This window comes from Sclerotinia sclerotiorum, genomic scaffold, assembly GCF_000146945.2.
Source record: "Sclerotinia sclerotiorum 1980 UF-70 scaffold_11 genomic scaffold, whole genome shotgun sequence".
NCBI classification, from domain to species: Eukaryota; Fungi; Ascomycota; class Leotiomycetes; order Helotiales; family Sclerotiniaceae; genus Sclerotinia; species Sclerotinia sclerotiorum.
The window spans coordinates 467,047-486,312 of NW_001820825.1; the positions used below are offsets into that span (position 1 = coordinate 467,047).

Here is a 19,266-nt window from a genome sequence, read left to right on the forward strand (position 1 = left end):
ACTATATTTTCCACCAACCATCACAGCGGTACACTGGTAGTTGGGATAGTGCGGTTCTAGTAACACCTCCGGCGATACCTGCATTAAATTTACGAGCCCTTTCATGGCGTTCGTCTAATGTTTAACTCATGGTTTTTCAAAGTTCATATACATGGTTTCAATCCACGAATAGTAATAACTGAGATGGATTGACGACTCAATCTGTCACAGTCTTCACGGCTCATCCATAGATGAAATATATCTAGATTCTCTATGTAAACTCCCTCGAGCGCGAGGTTGGCACCCCAGACCGGATTGTCTTGCGGAGACTCAAGTTTCAGCAAGGGTCTGAAAATTCACATTGCTGAGCGCGGAACCTTCTTTTTTGATGGTTCGGCTCTTCTTTTGTTTTATGAGGAGGATGGTGAGGGTTCGGATGTGAATAGAAATTTAGATGAGCATTTGAATGGATGAATGACTTGTCTATTTACGGCCTTTCTTCCCACGTTCTTACAGCATGGGATGACGAAAATTCCAAACTCGCAACAGATAGGATGATTGATCGGCCCCAATTCATCTCATGAGAGATTCTCTTCTATCCCGGGGAGATAACACCACTACGAGATACTTGAACTAAGATTACCTTTCATCTGGAATGACATGGTTTTCATGTATTATCAGGGTGAAATTCTTTATTGCGTATCTCTCTAATACGTGGTCTAATATTCATATTGGAGCTTTACACTTGTCATCAATCGTATATACTCGAAATTCCTGAAGATTCGGGAGGCGACGGATGGAGAGGTCAACAAGGACTTTTATTTTCGTTCGGTGGAAGTTTCTCCCATTCATACAGCAGGGACGACGGGTGATTGGATTGTGTCTCGAAACCTTTGGAGTTCTGAAGAATCCACGGGTCGGCGCTAGTTTATATATTCATATGATATCATTCAGTACTGTCTTTCTCAGCGTGCATAAAATGTGATTTTTGATTGGAATGATGAGCGGGATAATGTGGGCTATTGATACTTCACGATGCCCTGCGTGATTACAAACCGATGCAAAGAAACATTAAGTCCGAATATGACTAGGCTATAAAGACCTCCGGAATGAAGTTGACTTGTGCTTGGCTCAGAGAAACTTTAAATGAGTTAAATCATGCATATATGTACGTGATTATCAAGAATGTAAAGCTCACCGGGGCCATCAACTGTCCACCATGGACTGCCCAGCTTTACTGTCACGTTCACATTTTATCTGACGAAGTCCCCAGGCTTGGGGTTATATTTCGAAATGGTTTAATGCCAAACATGTCAATATGGAGGGGTTTCTCATATGCAGCCTGGGTGAACACCGTATTTGTTATATTTTTGAGAGATTTTGGCAGCATTTGAGATGACACCGGCTGGAGACAGATATTTCTTGTAGGAATCAACATGATTATTTTGTGGTGAGAATATATGCAAGGTTATCTACTACGAATCTTTGAATGATGTAAAACTCGAAGGCCCGTGGAACAGATCTAATGTTAAGCTCATATCTCCCTGCGTAGTCGATAGATAATTTAAATATAAGCCCGGTATTTCTCATACAAAAGAAGATTCGGGATATCTGGGAAAACTTCTGTTACCTTTTGCTTTGAAGACTCACACTCACGACTGAAGGAGGTTATGATCATCATTCCCAAGCTTTTGATATACCATTCAATCTCAGTGACACGAGAGAAGAACGGCTTCCCAGCTTGACACTTCCCGTGACCTGCACAACTTTGTCAATCTGTTGCTATTTTCCATTCCGGAGGGTCCAAGCTCACCATGGAGTTATGTGAAAATGAGGCTAAAAACCTTGCGGAAAATAAACTAACACCTTAAATTAGGATAGCTCTACAGTCAATCAATTTTCATCGTCTATAACCTATCTTGAGCGCAGCATTTGGGTCCACTTGGAGGAAATAGGCCTCCGGGGTTTAACTCACACATTAGGAAACAAAATTGATCTCAACTTTGGAAGAGTACTTCATAAATCCTAATATGCTATTCAAAAAACCCGATCTACAGGAAAAATATTACAAATACCTCAAGCGTGCTCAGGTACTGGCTCTGGCTCTAGAGACATCCGTCGTATACCTTGTGTGCTCTCTTCAACAACAACTTCTTCTTCCTTCCTCGCTTCTCTTGCCTTTCGTTCCAATTCCTCCAATTCATCCAACTTGCGTTTTGTTTCTGCAGCCTCCTTCCTCTCTTTTCCTTCTTCGATTAAACGTTCTTTCTCCTCGGTCTTCCTCACTTCTTCTCTCTCCATAGCCTCCAGTTCATCATCCACCTCAGCTTCATCCACATTATTCTGTGCCGGCTCAGCAATAATATTTCCGACCTCATCAACTTGTCCCATTTGCTCCCTCAATTGATCAACTACATCATCTACTCTTTCCACGCCACCGACCTCCTTATTGAGACTTGATAGTACCTTCGTACTCGATTCCATGATTCTTACAAGATCCACTTGATCAGCAGCTTGCTCTATCTTGGAAAGTACCTCTTCTAATTGTGATAGCGTAGCGTGACGATTCGCAAGAGTGGTTTCGGCACTTTTCTTCGACCTCAAAGCTGCTAGTGCCGATACGCGGTTCTTCTTTGCAACAGCTTCTTTGGCTGCGCGATCCATGGTCTCAACTCTATCAGTGAACAGCTTTGTTTGAATCTCAAGGTCTGCGATCAAGGATTTCAACGATGCTATTGAGATATCCTCTTGAGTAATGGTTAGACTCTTGGAGTCTGTCGGCGCTTTCAGCTTGATAGTTTCGCCATCATAGGCTATTATCTTCTTATCCCTTGCGAGAAATATCAGGAAAGCATCCATATCGACTTCTGAAAGAGTGTGCTCCCCCAGTACATTGCCAAACTCCTCCTTGAACATCCTTCTGGAATATATCCTTCCCACTCGCCCTGTCTTTGATATACTCTTTCCTGCAAATACTTTTGCAGCTTCTTCAACATTCCCAAGAATGACCAATTTTCCTCCCGGCAATTTATTCCCTCTGAATGATACGCCGAACTGTTTAAATCCCCATGCTACGATATCCCAAGGCTTTATAGTCCACGATGTCGTATAAATACTGTCGCTTGCATCCATAAACTCCTTCAAGGGCATTAACTCTTTCTTCGCGATAGCGTCCTGTACAACTGCTCCCAGAGATAGGGGTCTTCCCCATTCGTTCGTATCCAATGCGCCCAACTAGTTCATCGTCGGCTCTTAAAATCAGTAAATCAGGACTCGACCCTTGAGTTGGCATGACTCCTGCTCGTGCCGCATTTGCCAATGCCTTCCGCCATGCTTCAATATTTGCTTGGTAACCATCCGGATTCAGAGTCTGTTGTTGACGGAAGTCCGAGTACAAGGCTGCAAGACGCGCTCTAGATGATTGTTAGTTTAATATACTTTTTGCTGGAGGATCAAGGGAGCATCGTGGGAATTGAGGGCTTACCGACGGAATTGAGGCTCATTGTTGAGGAGATAGTTGAATAGCTCACTCATGGTGAGCCAAAGGTGCCTTTATTTGCATGAAGCTGCGATGATTATGTACGGAGTAGATTTTGCGATTGTTGCTGTGGAAGGTTGTTGACTTATCGCAAATCCTTATCAGTCACGACTGTGAGGTGACGACAATAAAATATCCTTGTTTATTTGTTTCCTTAGATGCCTGTCTTAAATGTGCAACCTCGAAGTCTAACTCCAACAAACAAGAAAGAAACGAGGATTTTTCGAAGTTTCATAACTAATTCCAGCTAAAATGATGAATTTACGGTGATAGCAACTGCCAGGTCAATATGGCGGACCAAGCAGATGGTCCCGCACGAGGGCACTCACCGGGCCCCGCTGATCTCAATGATGGGCATGTTCATTTCGACGATGAAAGCACAGTTACCTCTACCATCTCACAATCAACATCTGCAATGACCTCTCCCTTGACTTCAGAATTTAGAGACGTAGAAAGGAACGAACAAGATGTACCACGATTACCAACTCTGCCGTATAGCATAGCGCCCAGCGAGGAGGGCTCAAGAAGAGATTCTATCGGTGGCTATGGCACAGATGAAGACACTTCAGTCTGCAAACCCTTCTTGAGAACCTTGAGTCCAAACTCTGACCTGAAAAGAAATAAAGGAGCGGGATACGAGAAGGTGGGAGATTTGGGTGTTTGCACCATGCAGAAGTTCTCGTTGTATGAGACAGCTACCAGGTATTATGTTGTTGGAGCGGATATTCTCGACTCTCGATTCCGAATTTTGAAGATCGATCGTACGGCAGAGATAGGGACTTTGAATATCACTGAAGATGAGATCGTTTACACGAAGAAGGAAATGACCCAGTTACTTAATGCTATTGATGATGGCAACAAGATTTCGGGAGGTATGAAACTGAAGAGCGCTGTTTGGGGTATACTTGGATTTATCCGATTCACCGGTTGCTATTATATGCATATGATCACCAAGAGGAACCAAACTGCTATGATCGGTGGCCATTTCGTATACACTATCGAGGCTACAGAGCTTATACCACTGACTACCTCCACCAATTCTAGGTTCAAGTCATCAGATACTCGTAATACCGAGGAGTCTAGGTTTCTAAGTATTTTAAACGGACTTGACTTGAACAAGTCTTTCTATTTCAGTTATTCCTATGATATCACGAGGACTTTGCAACACAATATTATGACAGAGCGAGCTGCTCTAGCTGCAGGAGAACCCTCTCCTCATCCCAAAGATTACAATTCTATGTTCGTTTGGAACAGCCACCTACTCAAGCCTGCAGAAAATGTCTTGAAGAATACTTATGACTGGTGTGTACCTGTCATCCACGGATACCTTGCACAAGCAGCTTTACCAGTATGGGGACGGATTGTTTACATCACTATTATAGCAAGACGTTCAAGGTACTTTGCTGGTGCTCGGTTTTTGAAACGTGGTGCTAATGATATGGTATTGTGGCCCGATTTATTTGCTTCGGACAATGTGCTGATCCTTACAGGGATACGTTGCAAATGATGTCGAGACTGAGCAGATTGTCTCGGAGAACACGACGACTTCATTACATGCTCCTGGGCCGAAGCTTTATGCTAGTCCCAATTACACTTCTTACGTGCAGCATCGTGGAAGTATCCCACTACACTGGACTCAGGATAACAACGGTGTGACACCCAAACCCCCTATTGAGCTGAATCTGGTCGACCCGTTCTACAGTGCAGCTGCGCTACACTTTGATAACCTGTTTGAAAGATATGGAGCTCCTGTCTTTGTATTGAATTTGGTGAAATCTAAAGAAAGGACTCCCAGAGAGTCAAAGCTATTATACGAATTCACAGATGCAATCAATTATTTAAACCAGTTTCTTCCGGCAGACAAGAAAATTATCCACAAACCATGGGATATGAGTCGAGCTTCGAAGAGTCGAGACCAGGATGTGATTGGTACGCTTGAGAGTATGGGTAATGAAGTTGTCACTCGCACTGGGATTTTCCACAATGGAGATGGTAAAACAACAATACCAACGGTGCAAAACGGCGTTGCTAGGACGAATTGTATAGATTGCTTGGACAGAACTAATGCTGCTCAATTCGTCATCGGCAAAAGAGCTCTTGGTCATCAACTCCATGCGCTAGGCGTTATCAGTGAACCTTCAATCAACTATGACACTGATGCAATCAATCTCTTTACAACCATGTATCACGGACATGGTGATACTATTGCAATTCAATATGGAGGCTCACAGCTAGTCAACACTATGGAAACTTACCGAAAGATTAATCAATGGACCAGTCAATCTCGAGATATGGTAGAAAGTTTCCGAAGATACTATAATAACTCCTTTCTTGATGGTCAAAGACAAGAGGCCTACAATCTTTTCCTCGGTAATTATGTCTACGAACATGGGCAGCCTATGCTATGGGATTTAGCAACCGACTATCATCTCCACCACACCGATCCGCGTGTTTGGTCCCCACGTACCCGCCGAAGTTATATAAACTGGTACACTCCCTCCTTTCTTGAAAAGAAAACTCTACCGCCATATTCCGATCCACAAGGCACCCTGGCGAACAAACCTCTCACCTACTTTGATGACTATTGGATCGAATATTATAAACCACTCTCCATCTCTTCTATTGTTAAAATCTTCACCTACCCAGGCAAAATGTCCTCCTCCGCCCGCCTTATGCCCCGCACCCAGCATCGTGACGAGTCACGCATCGGTTACGACCCCTCGCCATTTAAAGTTCGCGCTGATGCTACAGCCCATGTAGAAGAACAGCCCATTCAGCATGTATCACCGAGTACAAAAGGCAAGAAAAAAGAAGTCTCTTTTCCAGAAAGCAAGGAAGTAATCGCTGAGGATGAGGTGCCGGATGATTCATCGATTAAATCTGGTGCTATGGGTACGAAACGCATCGGTCTTCAAAAATGGCTTCAGCCAATTCATGAGTCCCATCCTCTTTCTGACAATGAATCATATCACAAACCAACATTGCAAAATTATCATCAAAACCCGCCTGGTATCATGAAAGAGACATCCTCTCATTCGCAATCACATTCAACAGAAGACTCGTTTCATAACTATAGTTCTGGTTTGAATAATAGCTCTTCAAATGTAAACTTGAGCAGGAATATAGGGGGATTAGACAAGAAAAAGATGACAACATTAGATAAAACTAAGGCTGCTCAATGGACATTCACTCAGGTCGTCAGCGAGTCCCTCAATCCAAGCGTTAATCTAGGCGAAGAAGAAGATTACGAGCGCTACGTCGAGTATCCGCAACTACTATCACTAGTTGTAGGAGATGACGATCATGACATCGAAGGCGTAGAAGAATATGAGGAATGGGTCAGAGGTGTAGGCTGGGATAGTGGTTCTGGACAAGGAGGATATAACGGTAGAATCAACGGAGGTTGGGGTAGGGAAGAAGATCATGAGGAGATTGAGGAGTATAGGAGCTTTTTGAGGGTAGCGGAAAATCCATTGACGGTGCTCGAAGAGGATGGACAGAAGAAGAGGTATAAGGCTTACAGGAAGTGGTTGGCCGGGAAGAGTTTGTTTAAACAACAGCCTATTGATTAAGTGGTGGATGATTGGGGTTAAGGAATTTTAAGTTAGCATGGTGTTGGAGGAGTATCTAGCGATGGAGTTATTTTGGAGTACTGTTATATTAGATACCAATTCATTCATTTTTCATCAATGATTTGACTTTATAAAGACGCGTAAATAGTCAATATACCGTTATTTGGGAGTCAAGGAAAGTTTGGTTAAGTCGAAAAATTCCAACACGACACAAGAGGCAAATCTTGAACTAGCACTGCTAGGATGGATCTGGAGTGGTGATAATAGAATATATGTTCCTATGTCTTCACAGTCCTACAACCAACATTTCTGCGATTAGTAAACGTCTGTTGGAAGATTTACAAATGTCGGTTGCAAGATCTTACATGGATACCTAGGCTGTTGTTATAGCCTGTTATGATGCAAATGGTGCTATGTTAGCTGAGACATAGAATACGGAGCATGCGGCATGCAAGACATGCATGTCAAATTTTTCTAGTTGGGGGTTTGAGTTTTCCGGAAATTTAGATCCATTATTATAATAGGTTAAATTAGGGGTTTGGTTGTATGACCGAATGTGATATTCTGCTTCTTGATGGCTGCTTATGATATCATTCTGTGCTGCGATTATCACTCTGCTCTGCGACAGGTGGGTCTTTTGCTGCGCAGGTAAGTTACAATCTTATCCCAAGTAGAGCTCATCGATCTTCCATCCAATGTGCCCGTCATATATCCTAACATATGAAGTGTCCACCAAATCCTAGATCCATAAACGGATCTTTGCTTACTACAAAGACTGCACCTGACACACGCAAGTACGAAGGTAAGCATGATATGTATACGTTACCTTCCCTGGTAGTACAACCTGAGGGGTTATCGATTTTAAATTCGTTTGAAGGATTTGAAGCTCTTGGGAGAGACTGGATCTATTCAAATAACCAAAACATTCTTGAAGATCTGTAGATTTTCGGATCTTGTTAGCTTATAAGCTAGATCTGCTTTGACAAGTATGGACTATTGAATACTTTGCTTTTTCGCCGTTCCACTCTAGTGATTTACACCCTCTCCCTATCGATTTCAATCCTGGCTTCTCACAGTCTTGATTGGCAAACGAAAAATCTCAATAATAGCAAAGCCATTTGAGTTTGTACGACCATACACTCCCGAGGAGAAAACCCAACAGTATCTTGAAAACTGCTGAAGGTGAGCACCGCTGCCATGGGAAGCAGCCACCGGCGCGGTAGTAAGTAGCTTTGAGTGTATGGTGTACCGCATGGATGTTATCAGATGCGACAGATGTTTTGGAAATGGTTGCTCAGGGCCTGCTCGAGTCATGCTTATCCTTACTGCCATCCTTGCACTCAGAATGTAGTTTCTCCAGCTCGGTATTGTCTAGATGATGAATAGATTATATCCTCTTTGGAACAATCTCAATAGATACCTACTAGTATGGGAAGATCATCATGACAGTACTTGCACTCCGTAAAATTCTGTAGACGAATGTAAGATTATCTTACCTACTCCGTATCTAAGATCTTACAATACTACTAGGCAGGTACTCCGTACTTGGTAGATCACCCGACTGCTATTACTCATTATTTTCGCTTCCGATCACTCGACTCGGAGTTAAGTCTTACATTTTCATAATGTTGTGCTCCACTCTCTGCGACCCTTCAGACATAAAGATTAATACCCATAAATAAACCAGCACATTGACGTCAGGCGCGTAACCTTCCACTAATTATATTGTTCCGGGCGGAAATGGCGCTATTAAATGCAATTTTACGCGCTACCGGATCCCTATCAAGCCTATCCGATAGCCTACAGCGTGAAGACGAAGACCCCATTTAATAATACAACAAAATTCGCCTCGAAATATTTCATAACAAAATCCAAATTTACGAATTCGGCAATTCATTGAAGCTATCAGACATCGGAAAGATTAAAGGCATGAAGGATCTTCAACGTTGAGCCTGGTCATTTCCCTGACCATGGTGGTCTCAGACAGCAAGAGTAAGGGGAGTGTCAAGTCAACCATTCACGACAATCCAAACGTTGATGTTCGCATTCAGGACATTCATATCGCAGATATGGACCAGAGTTCCATGCCCGATTCTACAAATTCGCACTCGTCTCACTCCTCGCACACAGCAACCGCATCTGCTGCGCAATCAGGCTCATACTCGGTCATAAACCAGTCACCAATCTCAAAGACAGCAGATTGGACTCTAGATCTCCCCGACTCCCAACATGCACAATTCTTCAGAAGCACAGATTGGGCTGCAACTCCTCTTGGCCCATTGGAATCATGGGGACTTGCGCTTCGACTTCACACTTTTACGACATTTTCGGATTCGAGACCCGCGTGTTTATACTGGTATGATGCAACGACGAATCTTCTCTACCCAAAATTGGACGCTCTGACAATATCACGCTAGGGGAAAGCATAGGGTGGCTATATACAACGAACATTTTATCACTATAACCGGCAAAACCCATCCAACACTGATGGGCAAACCTTTTGAAGTGGCCTTCCCAGAGATCTGGAACGACATAAGAGGCGTTTTCATCTATGCAGAGACTAGCAAGGTTGCGGCGGACGTCAATGAGATACCTTTAATGGTAGAAAGGAGTGGTTACAAAGAGGAGTCGTACTTTACTGGAAGCTTCAATCCCGTTCGATGCGAAGATGGAGCAGTTGGAGGCTTTTACAATTCTGTAGGTTCGTAATTGTTCCTCAAATTTCACTGTCTTCCAAGCCCAATTCTGTTTTTGATTTCAGTCCCCACTTCTCTCACCACCAAAAAATTCTTTCGCCTTGAGAGCGGAATGAATCGCATGCTAAAGCATCTTTCAAGGCATCTAAGTCTGATGGATAAATGGATTGTCAAATCTGGATTGAAAATTTGAAGAGCGTTCTGAGGTATCTAAGCTCAAGAGGCTATTTAGATGACGGATCTTAGCTTAGATATTGAAGAAGGTACTTCAATATATTTCGGGTTTAGTATGCGATTCATTTCGTGTGTCCTGGCTCTTTCAATTTTGGATTCAGCGTTTTCCATTATTTCTCCCCCGAATCCTCTCCGCCATGTGCAAATTACTGAAGTCTGGATGCAGTTGAAGTTACTACTCAAAAGCTTAACGAGAGAAGACTTTCAATGTTGAGTTCGTTAGAAATTCCCTCGGGGTTGCAACCAGGAACGCTTGCTAGTCACATAATGCCTCATTTAAGGTCTAACCCGCTAGACATTCCCATGGCGATGCTGTACCAGGTTGACGAACAAAGTTCCTCTGGGTCTACAGTTTATTTGCGGGATCAAATTGGTTTCCCTGCTCACCATCCACTTGCTGTGGAGAAAGCAGAGCTCAGCAGCTGCCTTGCACTCTTCCCACTGTTGTGTGAGACTGGCAATGAGATCTCAACTCATTCTGTCGACGAAAAGTTTACCGGTGTTGAATGGCACGGCCATAAGGATGAGTTGACTGGAATTCATGAACCATCAAAAGATTTTAGTATACTTCCAATCTCGAGTGGTGATCGTGTCTTTGGTTATCTCATAGTTGGCGCGAACTCACGTCGGCCGATTGACAAAGACTATAATGAGTTTATGAAATTCATCGCCTCCAGAACACCGTCGATTGCATCTGCTTTGGCTAGCGCTGAGGAACAAAGCAAAGAGCCGACCGTCTAGAGAAGGAACTGGCCGAAAGTGAGAGACAAATTAGATACATGGCGCAGAATGCTCCGGTAGGTATGTTACAAGTGTCGACCGAGGGGAAAATTCTCTGGGCGAACGACATGTTTTATCAAATTACCGGTCATCCAGGCCCTGAGACTGTGCCATATAATTTTTCCTTCTTGGATACCGTGCTTGATGAGGATAGGAGTCAAATTTTACGGTATTGGCAACAACTTCATGAAGGTGCACCCCGTATTGAGGTTACGTCGCGGCTCAAGCGTATGTTTGTGCCACCAAATGGGGTACCTGATCACGCCTGTATGTTATCGCTGGCATTTCCATATGTCGTTAATGGTAAGGTGCAATCGATTATGGTTTGCTCCACGGATATTTCTGAACTCAAATGGGCGGAAGCATCAGAAGCAAGAAATGCCGCGGAAGCACGGGCGGCAAAACGTCAACAAGAAGAATTCATTGACATTGTCTCTCACGAGATGCGGAACCCACTTTCTGCTATATTCCAGTGTGCTGATATGATCGCAAATTCCTACAAGGATGCATCACATATAGATGCCGCTGAAATTTTGAAAAGCAATGTTGAAGCGGCAAATACCATAGCCATGTGCGCTAGTCATCAAAAACGCATTGTGGATGATGTCCTAACACTTTCAAAACTCAAATATATGCTGCTGTCCATATCACCACGTCCTGCTCGCCCGGCGGATCTTTTTGGGCAGCAAGTCGCCAAAATGTTCGAAGCGGATTTATTGTCTCACGAAATTTCAATCAAAACACTAGCTCAACCTTCTTTCGCCTCAACTAATATTGACTGGGTCGTATTTGACTCTTCGCGTGTCACCCAAATATTGATAAATTTGTTGACTAACGCGATCAAGTTCACCCAAGGGGAAGCGAAAAGGAATATCACCATCACTTATGGTGCCACGCTGACTGAACCGGAGAAGAATTTCGATAAGGACTTTTACTGGGTACCTTGTGGTAGCAAATTCGAAGACTTGACCCTCAATCCTGAATGGGGCTCCGGAGAACAAGTGTTCCTTACATGCGCAGTCACCGATACGGGAGTTGGCATGCATGCCGAAGAAATTCCTCGTCTCTTTACGCGTTTCGAACAAGCCAATGCGAAAACCTCTATAAAGTATGGCGGATCTGGTTTAGGCTTATTCATTTCTCAACAACTTGCCGAGAAGCAAGGCGGGAGGATCGGTCTATCTTCAAAATTAGGCCGGGGAAGTACTTTCGGATTTTATGTCAAAGCACGGCGTAGTATTGAACCACCGAAAGAGACGCGGCCAGATTTGACTCCTGCATCGTCCGGAGGATCTTCTTACGATAAATCGAAAGCAATGCAAGTTCTATTAGTCGAAGATAACCTTGTCAACCAGAGACTATTGAAAAGGCAATTAGTAAGAGCCGGATGCGTGGTATACGTGGCCAATCATGGGTTAGAGGCTCTAGAAATATTAAGACAGTGTTCCTGCTGGCATGAGCCAGTGAAAGATGCAAAAGGTCTGGATATCATACTCATGGATTGGGAAATGCCGGTGATGGACGGCCTCACCTGTAGTCGTGAGATTAGAGCTTTGCAACAATCTGGAAAGATTGTAAGACATCTCGAAATTATTGCCATTACTGCTAATGCCCGAGAAGAGCAGGTCCAATTAGCATTGCACAACGGGATTGTGAGTCTTTAAATGATGATCTGAGTTGAAATATTTTGCTGATAGGTGCTACAGAATTTTGTTATGTCGAAACCTTTTCTGGTCGCGGATTTGCTTTCCAGAATGAGAGAAAGACTTAGTGGGACAGATGATGGGACGACTTTTCAATGAATGAGTAATTTCCAACGTCTTCCCATACTAACGGGGAGTGCATCACGTCCCGGTCATTAATCATCCCGCCAAGTTTTCGATTGGTTTTGACATATCTGCGGTTATCAAAGTCAGTATGGATAATCAAGAGAGGTGGCGAAGAGATTTTGGTGAGGAGGCCGTGGGCACATTTGCTCAGCTCCCTGTCAAAGCAGTGACGTGAATGTTCCAGTAGTTTTGGCAGGACAAAAAACATAATAGATGGGAAATGAGTCGGTATAAAGCCTACGATGGCAATTTGCAGCTCTCACTTCGCAGTGATGGGTAATTGGTTAGATAAAATACTCGAACTTGGTTACGAGATGTATAGAATAGAAGCCATTAGGCAGGCAAAGCCAGTAAGATAGCTAATACTAAGGCTTGAGTTCTAGAATAGGAAGCGGCTGCTCGTGTTGCTCTTCCTTTTATACTCTGTCCATTGGATAAGGTTTAGCACTAAAGTAGGAAAAACGATAATCATATCCAAAAACCATATTTTTCATTCTTGCCTTCACAACAGCTTTTGTATCAGGCGAGCGGAAACTTCCTGCGTGAATTCAACTGCGTGGCAAAGGAAGCATCGAACTAAGATTACAATAAGTGTAAACACATTGTACTCGGTACTTCCGCACGTTTCTCTTTGCACCAAGATCTGGCAAGGCAATCAATCATAAGTCTTACATTTATAACTTGTGAGAAATGTATATGTATAGTTATGCCACGCTTTAAATACCAGCACGGATGCGCAATGAGGAACTTCCAACTTTTCGTATTTGGCTTCGTGTAGCGGACGAGTAGCCTGGCAAGGAGCTGGAGATGTTCTTTCCCAGCGCACCCCTAGCCTCGCTTGGTTTGATGAAGGAAGAGACATGATTACTAGAGTTTTTCTCTCACATTCTGCGGTGAACATATTTCAGAGTATGGCATTTTGTCTGTTTGGTAAGGGATTTAATATATCTAAGGGATCAAGGTAACCTTAAAGGGCTGCGAACTTCAGGACTACTCTCTTTGGTCTCACGCGATGGATAAAATAGCCTGTACAGGTAATTAAATGAACGTGCGATTGATTACCTGGTATTTTGTACGTCATTGGAGCTGCAAGTACCTATGCTTTGAGATGGATATGGCAAGTACATACTGAATATGTTGGGGTTGTTTCATGGGTGGCCGCAACTGCTGTTTTGAGCAATTAGTGACACTTCTGTTTATGACTAAATTGCAATTTCTTCAACTTGAAATTTTCCTCTCCTCATACACACTGTATCAATTTTGGATAGAAAATGACTGGATCATGGAAAAGAAAGACCGGGGAGATTCTGAAGACGTATGGTGTTACCTTTCTTTCTCGTCATTTAATAAAGTATAAGCTGACTTTTGACTAGTTTGCTCGGGTTTGGTGGCTTCGCCGCTGGCGCCTAGGCTGAGCGGGGCTTTTGGCAAAATGAGTTCAGACTTCTATAATGCTGCTAAAGCTGCAGTCAGAGATAGCTGCTAGTGTTCAGCGGAAGCACTGGCTGCTCGGGTGGATGGATAAAACCCAGGTGACGCCGCGGGGATGTCAGAGAGAGGTAGAGCGGGGGGGGAGGGCAAGGCGGAGAGAGGCAGAGCGGAGAGAGAAGTTTCCACCATCTGTTGACACTCGAAAAGCAAAACCTGAAGTGAGTGATCTACTAGTTTCTCTTCGTGCCTCAAACAGAAAATTTAATTTGAGAACTCCTTATTTCAAAAGATTTTGGGGGGAGATTACAAAAAAAAGTAACCTCCAAAAAAGGAGGGGAGTTATAAACAAGGTCTCCAGGACCGCAAAGAGAGATGGGAATTTGATGTATATTGTTTGTGGTGTTTCTGGTTTTTCATCGTGTAAAGGAGGGAAGTTATAAACAAGGTGTTTGAGGCGTTTCTAGTTTTCTATTGTACAAAGGAGGGAGTTATAAACAAGGTGTTTGGTGCCTTTGGTGGTGTTTGTGGTCAAGAGGATGGGAGTTCAGTTTATGGTGTTTATAGTGCTTGTGGTGAGGATGGCGAGGAGGATGGGAGTTCAGTTTGTGGTATCCGTGGTATTGTGGTAAAGAGGATGGAAATTCAGATTGTGGTGTTTGTGGTGAGGATGTTTAAGATGATAGAGATGCGGCATTGTGCTCTGAGCCAGTGGGGCATAGTAGGGAGTGTCAACCTTACTCTATCCTTAGTTCGATGGTCTCTTATCCGAGTAACAATCTTCCTCCTCGTCCTAACTCTCCCCCTCTACAACTGTGGTTATAAGAGTCAGTTGGAGAATCACAACTCCTGTTGCGGGGTGGTGGTAGTTGTCATTTTATGGCGTGGCGCTTGTGGTGATAATGCTGGTTAGACCGAAATGAAGGAGATGTATGATGGTATTTCTGCTGATGGCGATGACAATCTCTCACGAATGGCAGAGTCTTAGAAATGGAAGAGGAAACATTATTGGCATACAACAGTCAACCATCACTGGACTCACAGTTATAATAGCGGATTTGGACTTGTCATTTCTACAACCTCAACGTAGTCAGACAGACAGCCGTCTGCAAAAGATATCTCGAGACAGACGATTACATAAGTACCACTTCAGAGCTCCGAACACTGTTCTCGAGGCACAAGCTTTCAAGTACTCTCATCATACCAAACCACACAATATATTTCCAAGAATCGCCGTCCATATACACCAAGATACTGTTTCTAAACTGAGAAGCTTGTTCTTGAGACGCCAGTTATCAAACATCAGAGACGATATTCACGAACTGGTGCGTATCAGGCCCGTATAGTACAATGCAAGAAGTGCGTCCCTAGGCATCATGCTCCGATAGTAGGTAGAGTTGCAAGAGATTCGTCCACTGCTTCAATTTTTTATAGTCTGCTTTCCGAATAAGGTGTCATTGGTGGAAACTCGTCGCCTCTGTCAATTACCTCCTTTTCGATACACAGACCTAGGCTCAAGTTTCGCTTCAATTTCCAAACAGGTTTCTCTTCTAAATCATTATCTTCGACTCCCAAATCCAAAACTCCCTATGGCCTTTGGGAAGAGAAATACTTCGAGTGGAGGTTGTGGGGGCGGTCCACGAGGCATCCTTGCCGGATAATGATCTACGCAAAAGAACAATATCAGCACAGTCCATCAGCACGGCAGCTCGAACTGCAGAAGGTCTTCAAATTTCGACCATCGCGCTATTTCTCTGAGTATTCGCCAGTGATGCCTTCGACTGTCGGTACCATGTCTCGACATTCGAGAGGTTCTCACCAACCCTCAAATTGCGTGATGATCCCCAAAGCAATACTTTTCATGCAGTGAGGATACCTAAGTATCTACGTTAGGAAAATCACAACAGAGGCTTCGAAACACTCGCTCATGCCGAATGCTTCCTCTTAAATTCGAGTGTGCCATTTGCTCTTGGGGAAAGGTTTGTAAAATAGAAACATGAAGTCATTTAGAATAGAATATAATAAAATCAAATTTTTCATGGTTGGAAAACAAAATGATAGATAGAATCAAAGACATATGTTCGCCTTTCCATGTTTTCTACCTTTACATTGTTCTCTTATGTAGGAAATGAATCTCGTTCAAGGTAAGGTTATGCCTTACTTGACTAAAATAGCTAGGCATTAACGTTAGTAGGTTAAAAAACCCACATATAAATCATCCATCCTCTCTCATGGAAGTTTGATTTTTCTTTTCCACCTTATCGTTTTCACAACACAATCCTTAAGTACCAAGTACTCTGTGAAAACAACCTCTTTATCCAAACCTCCTACAACACATTTCTCTATACTGGGTACTTACAAACGTACGACCCTTCAAATATAACTTCCATATCGAAGCTTGTCTCTCAGTTCGCAATTTCGATCACCTACCAAACACGAAGCAATTAGCCACCACTTACTACTCATGAATTCACGTACGTAAATACTTCATGACGGCGTTCGCGGCTTTAGTTCTTGTGGATCATCCAACCAAAACCGCGTCTAGTGCCTTATTTAACTCTCAGTTCCCAAGTCCAAAAGGCCTTGAAAAACATAAACGCCAGATCGAAGAAAGGCGGGCCAATCTTCTTGGTCCCAAAGTGTTATTTCATTCAGCAATCACGGCCATGTTGTTTACGCATTATGGTCTTGCAGGTCGTTGGTTTGCTTTGGCTGGCTCTGTATCTGCCTGGGGTTTTGTCGGAGGTTTTTTCGAGGCTATGAAAGAGGCCTGGGATAATCGTAGGGCAATGACAACAACGAAGACGGAAGGTGATTTGATTGCTCCGACCTCTGGTATATTTCATTTCACGGCAGAAAATTTACACTTTCAATGCCTAATTGACTAATATTCCTAGGAAAATGAGATAAAACCAGTTGATAGTGTCGATAGCTTGACACTGCATTGTAAGATCTTGTAATCAATCCTTTGTACAGAAGAATGGGCATTGGCGTCGCAGGATGGAGTCTCGATTATGGAGTTGTCAATAGGTAGCTTTTGGTAGGCACTTTGATACTGTATCGTAATGATACCCCGCAATCATCTGTATACTAAAATACTGGGTCGTGGTGGGTAGGATTTCCGTTAGAAGGCTGGGTTGGCTGGGTAAATTACGGAGTAAGGTTTACACTCTCTCTTCCTTTATTCGAGATTGAAAAAATTAAAAATACATTCAAGCCTCCTTTTCCCTAAATGCATATATCTATCGACTTACCAACCCTAGAAAGCCATTTGTATTATGACGTTGAGTTGGGCTTCGCTCCGGACAATGCATGCATAGGGGCTCAGGTGGGTATCTGTGCCCAGGTGGGGTATTTGTAGATCATACTCACGTGATATTGTATTCTCATTTGGTCCGCATTAATATTTTCAAATATATCAAAAAGGATAAGAACAATTTTTGGATTCCTAGATTACTTATTGCAAGTCTAATTATTGCTTTAAATCAAACATACATCGCTTTTTAGATCGATATACAAGATCAGGATCTCGCTTGTCGAGGTCTGTTTACCTTTGCAATGTTATTTATACCACATTGCTGTGATTGCAATATTTGCGTTTGAGGCTCAGCACTATGTGTAATTCTTTATTTCAAGCGGAGGCTGAGACCATTAGGGCACTAAGCCTCGAAAGGTTACTTATTAACTGCCTGGGCAAAAGCGTTCAAAGCCGCTAACCTTGTCTGCAGCTCTTTCCAAGAAGATCCATCTTACTCTCAATTCTACCTTGGAAAAGAAGCAGCTCCAGTTATGGCACTTTCTGTGCAAGCTCTTGTACCACACTGTCCGCAACCCGCCCACATGTTATTGATTGACTCTAGGCAGCGTGACTACGATGATCACTCTGTTTGTGCTACTTTCAATCGACGCAATATAATACATAACAAGATCTACTGCGTGCCCTTCGTGAATATAGCGCCTTTACCTGATGGTATTCTCGTGCGTACACAAGATAAGGATATCATAGCTAGTTTACCATCGTTGCAAATTTTTGCAGAAGAAACATTATGGAAAGCTATAAGTCCTGAGGGTTTTATGTTGCCTGCACAGTTGCTCGAAGGCTAGGGTTATATTACCGATGAGCTGCCCTTATTGGGTGTAAATGAGTGGAAGGCCGAGTATCCTAGGAAGTTTGTTTGCTATGGATTAATGAGCAGAAAATGGGACAAATATTGTTGGATGCTATGGTGCGGATGGGCATGGTGGATGCGGAAATTGTGAAAGAGGCCACACTGAAGGGATGGGGGAGAGTATACGGTGATTTGTTTGCGAAGGAATAAATGAAGGTGATGGATCAGTTGTAATTTGAGCAGGGCTTCGTAATTACAACCGATAATAGATATCACAATGAGAATTAGTCTCTCAAGTAAGTTAAGATCTCGGAGACACAGAGAATCTTGCATCAGAAGCTTAAGCTGCTATATTTGTTCCGAAGTTTGGGGATATGGTTTCTGAGACAAGATACATTTGATACAATAGCACTATTTTGCCATGTTAAATCAAGAATGGTTTCTTTCTCAAGATTTATTTTATCTGTAAAAAAAGCAGTATCAGTGTCGAAAATATATATTATAAAGTTCTACCAAACGCAACATTCTCAATCTCGGTGCTCAATAAGCTGATTTCAGCGACCAAATGGGTCCCTAAATCATTGACCTATCCCGCGTGTCGCGGAACAAGTTTTTGCTTGTGTGGTTGGTATATATGGAATCAGGTCTGATATGGATCCAGACTTCCTGTCCGGTGTTTTAGCCTTGGCTTTCGAGAACTCGGTAAAAATAGCTATGGTGGTACGCGTTTCTTCTCCTTTAATGTTAAGATACAAAACCACTGGGTATTTATCATCTTTCAACATCCGCATCGTTACGGCTTTCTTGATACGATTTTCGCTGATTCCCTTTTTCATTGTTTGCATCATTTCCTAAAGCTGGCAATCATAGTAATGAGAAATCAGAGGGCTGTATTGAAAGCTTGAGGTCTGTGGGGACCTGTAATGATATTCTTGATCCTTCGTAGGAGTATTAGAGTGAGAAAAAATGGCAATTTGCTTGCCCGGATAGCAGCGGCTGCAGCCTGGCGAATGTAAGCATGTGGTGGCCAATAATGTTTTAGTCAAGTAATTTTCGTTGGGGATGTTATACCAGGAATGCCCGGCATGTTGCCATCGATGT

General features: G+C 43.1%; 10 protein-coding genes across 10 annotated transcripts; 7 read left to right on the top strand and 3 right to left on the bottom strand.

The window, feature by feature from the left end:
- Positions 1-2,055: 2,055 nt before the first annotated feature.
- On the bottom strand, positions 2,056-3,513 carry SS1G_08298 (hypothetical protein; the record flags this gene model as incomplete). The annotated part of the gene is made up of 3 exons (XM_001590508.1): positions 2,056-3,016; positions 3,096-3,392; positions 3,464-3,513. The coding sequence occupies 3 exons, from the start codon at positions 3,511-3,513 to the stop codon at positions 2,056-2,058; spliced, it is 1,308 nt and encodes a 435-aa protein (XP_001590558.1).
- A 293-nt stretch (positions 3,514-3,806) lies between these two features.
- Positions 3,807-7,089, top strand: SS1G_08299 (hypothetical protein; the record flags this gene model as incomplete). The annotated part of the gene is made up of 3 exons (XM_001590509.1): positions 3,807-4,756; positions 4,900-4,930; positions 5,008-7,089. 3 exons carry the CDS (start codon positions 3,807-3,809, stop codon positions 7,087-7,089), a joined length of 3,063 nt encoding a protein of 1,020 aa, XP_001590559.1.
- A 574-nt stretch (positions 7,090-7,663) lies between these two features.
- Positions 7,664-8,031, top strand: SS1G_08300 (predicted protein; the record flags this gene model as incomplete). Its single annotated transcript, XM_001590510.1, has 2 exons — positions 7,664-7,737; positions 7,833-8,031. 2 exons carry the CDS (start codon positions 7,664-7,666, stop codon positions 8,029-8,031), a joined length of 273 nt encoding a protein of 90 aa, XP_001590560.1.
- Positions 8,032-9,059: 1,028 nt separating this feature from the next.
- On the top strand, positions 9,060-9,798 carry SS1G_08301 (hypothetical protein; the record flags this gene model as incomplete). Its single annotated transcript, XM_001590511.1, has 2 exons — positions 9,060-9,445; positions 9,519-9,798. 2 exons carry the CDS (start codon positions 9,060-9,062, stop codon positions 9,796-9,798), a joined length of 666 nt encoding a protein of 221 aa, XP_001590561.1.
- A 1,069-nt stretch (positions 9,799-10,867) lies between these two features.
- SS1G_08302 (hypothetical protein) lies at positions 10,868-12,601 on the top strand (the record flags this gene model as incomplete). The annotated part of the gene is made up of 2 exons (XM_001590512.1): positions 10,868-12,451; positions 12,506-12,601. 2 exons carry the CDS (start codon positions 10,868-10,870, stop codon positions 12,599-12,601), a joined length of 1,680 nt encoding a protein of 559 aa, XP_001590562.1.
- A 269-nt stretch (positions 12,602-12,870) lies between these two features.
- On the top strand, positions 12,871-13,073 carry SS1G_08303 (predicted protein; the record flags this gene model as incomplete). Its single annotated transcript, XM_001590513.1, has 2 exons — positions 12,871-12,978; positions 13,017-13,073. The coding sequence occupies 2 exons, from the start codon at positions 12,871-12,873 to the stop codon at positions 13,071-13,073; spliced, it is 165 nt and encodes a 54-aa protein (XP_001590563.1).
- Positions 13,074-13,130: 57 nt separating this feature from the next.
- On the bottom strand, positions 13,131-13,490 carry SS1G_08304 (predicted protein; the record flags this gene model as incomplete). The annotated part of the gene is made up of 2 exons (XM_001590514.1): positions 13,131-13,204; positions 13,301-13,490. 2 exons carry the CDS (start codon positions 13,488-13,490, stop codon positions 13,131-13,133), a joined length of 264 nt encoding a protein of 87 aa, XP_001590564.1.
- Positions 13,491-13,899: 409 nt separating this feature from the next.
- Positions 13,900-15,044, top strand: SS1G_08305 (predicted protein; the record flags this gene model as incomplete). The annotated part of the gene is made up of 3 exons (XM_001590515.1): positions 13,900-13,943; positions 14,486-14,720; positions 14,970-15,044. 3 exons carry the CDS (start codon positions 13,900-13,902, stop codon positions 15,042-15,044), a joined length of 354 nt encoding a protein of 117 aa, XP_001590565.1.
- A 1,501-nt stretch (positions 15,045-16,545) lies between these two features.
- SS1G_08306 (predicted protein) lies at positions 16,546-18,375 on the top strand (the record flags this gene model as incomplete). The annotated part of the gene is made up of 4 exons (XM_001590516.1): positions 16,546-16,891; positions 17,320-17,407; positions 17,785-18,034; positions 18,253-18,375. The coding sequence occupies 4 exons, from the start codon at positions 16,546-16,548 to the stop codon at positions 18,373-18,375; spliced, it is 807 nt and encodes a 268-aa protein (XP_001590566.1).
- A 368-nt stretch (positions 18,376-18,743) lies between these two features.
- On the bottom strand, positions 18,744-19,001 carry SS1G_08307 (predicted protein; the record flags this gene model as incomplete). Its single annotated transcript, XM_001590517.1, has 1 exon — positions 18,744-19,001. The coding sequence occupies one exon, from the start codon at positions 18,999-19,001 to the stop codon at positions 18,744-18,746; it is 258 nt and encodes an 85-aa protein (XP_001590567.1).
- Positions 19,002-19,266: the final 265 nt, after the last annotated feature.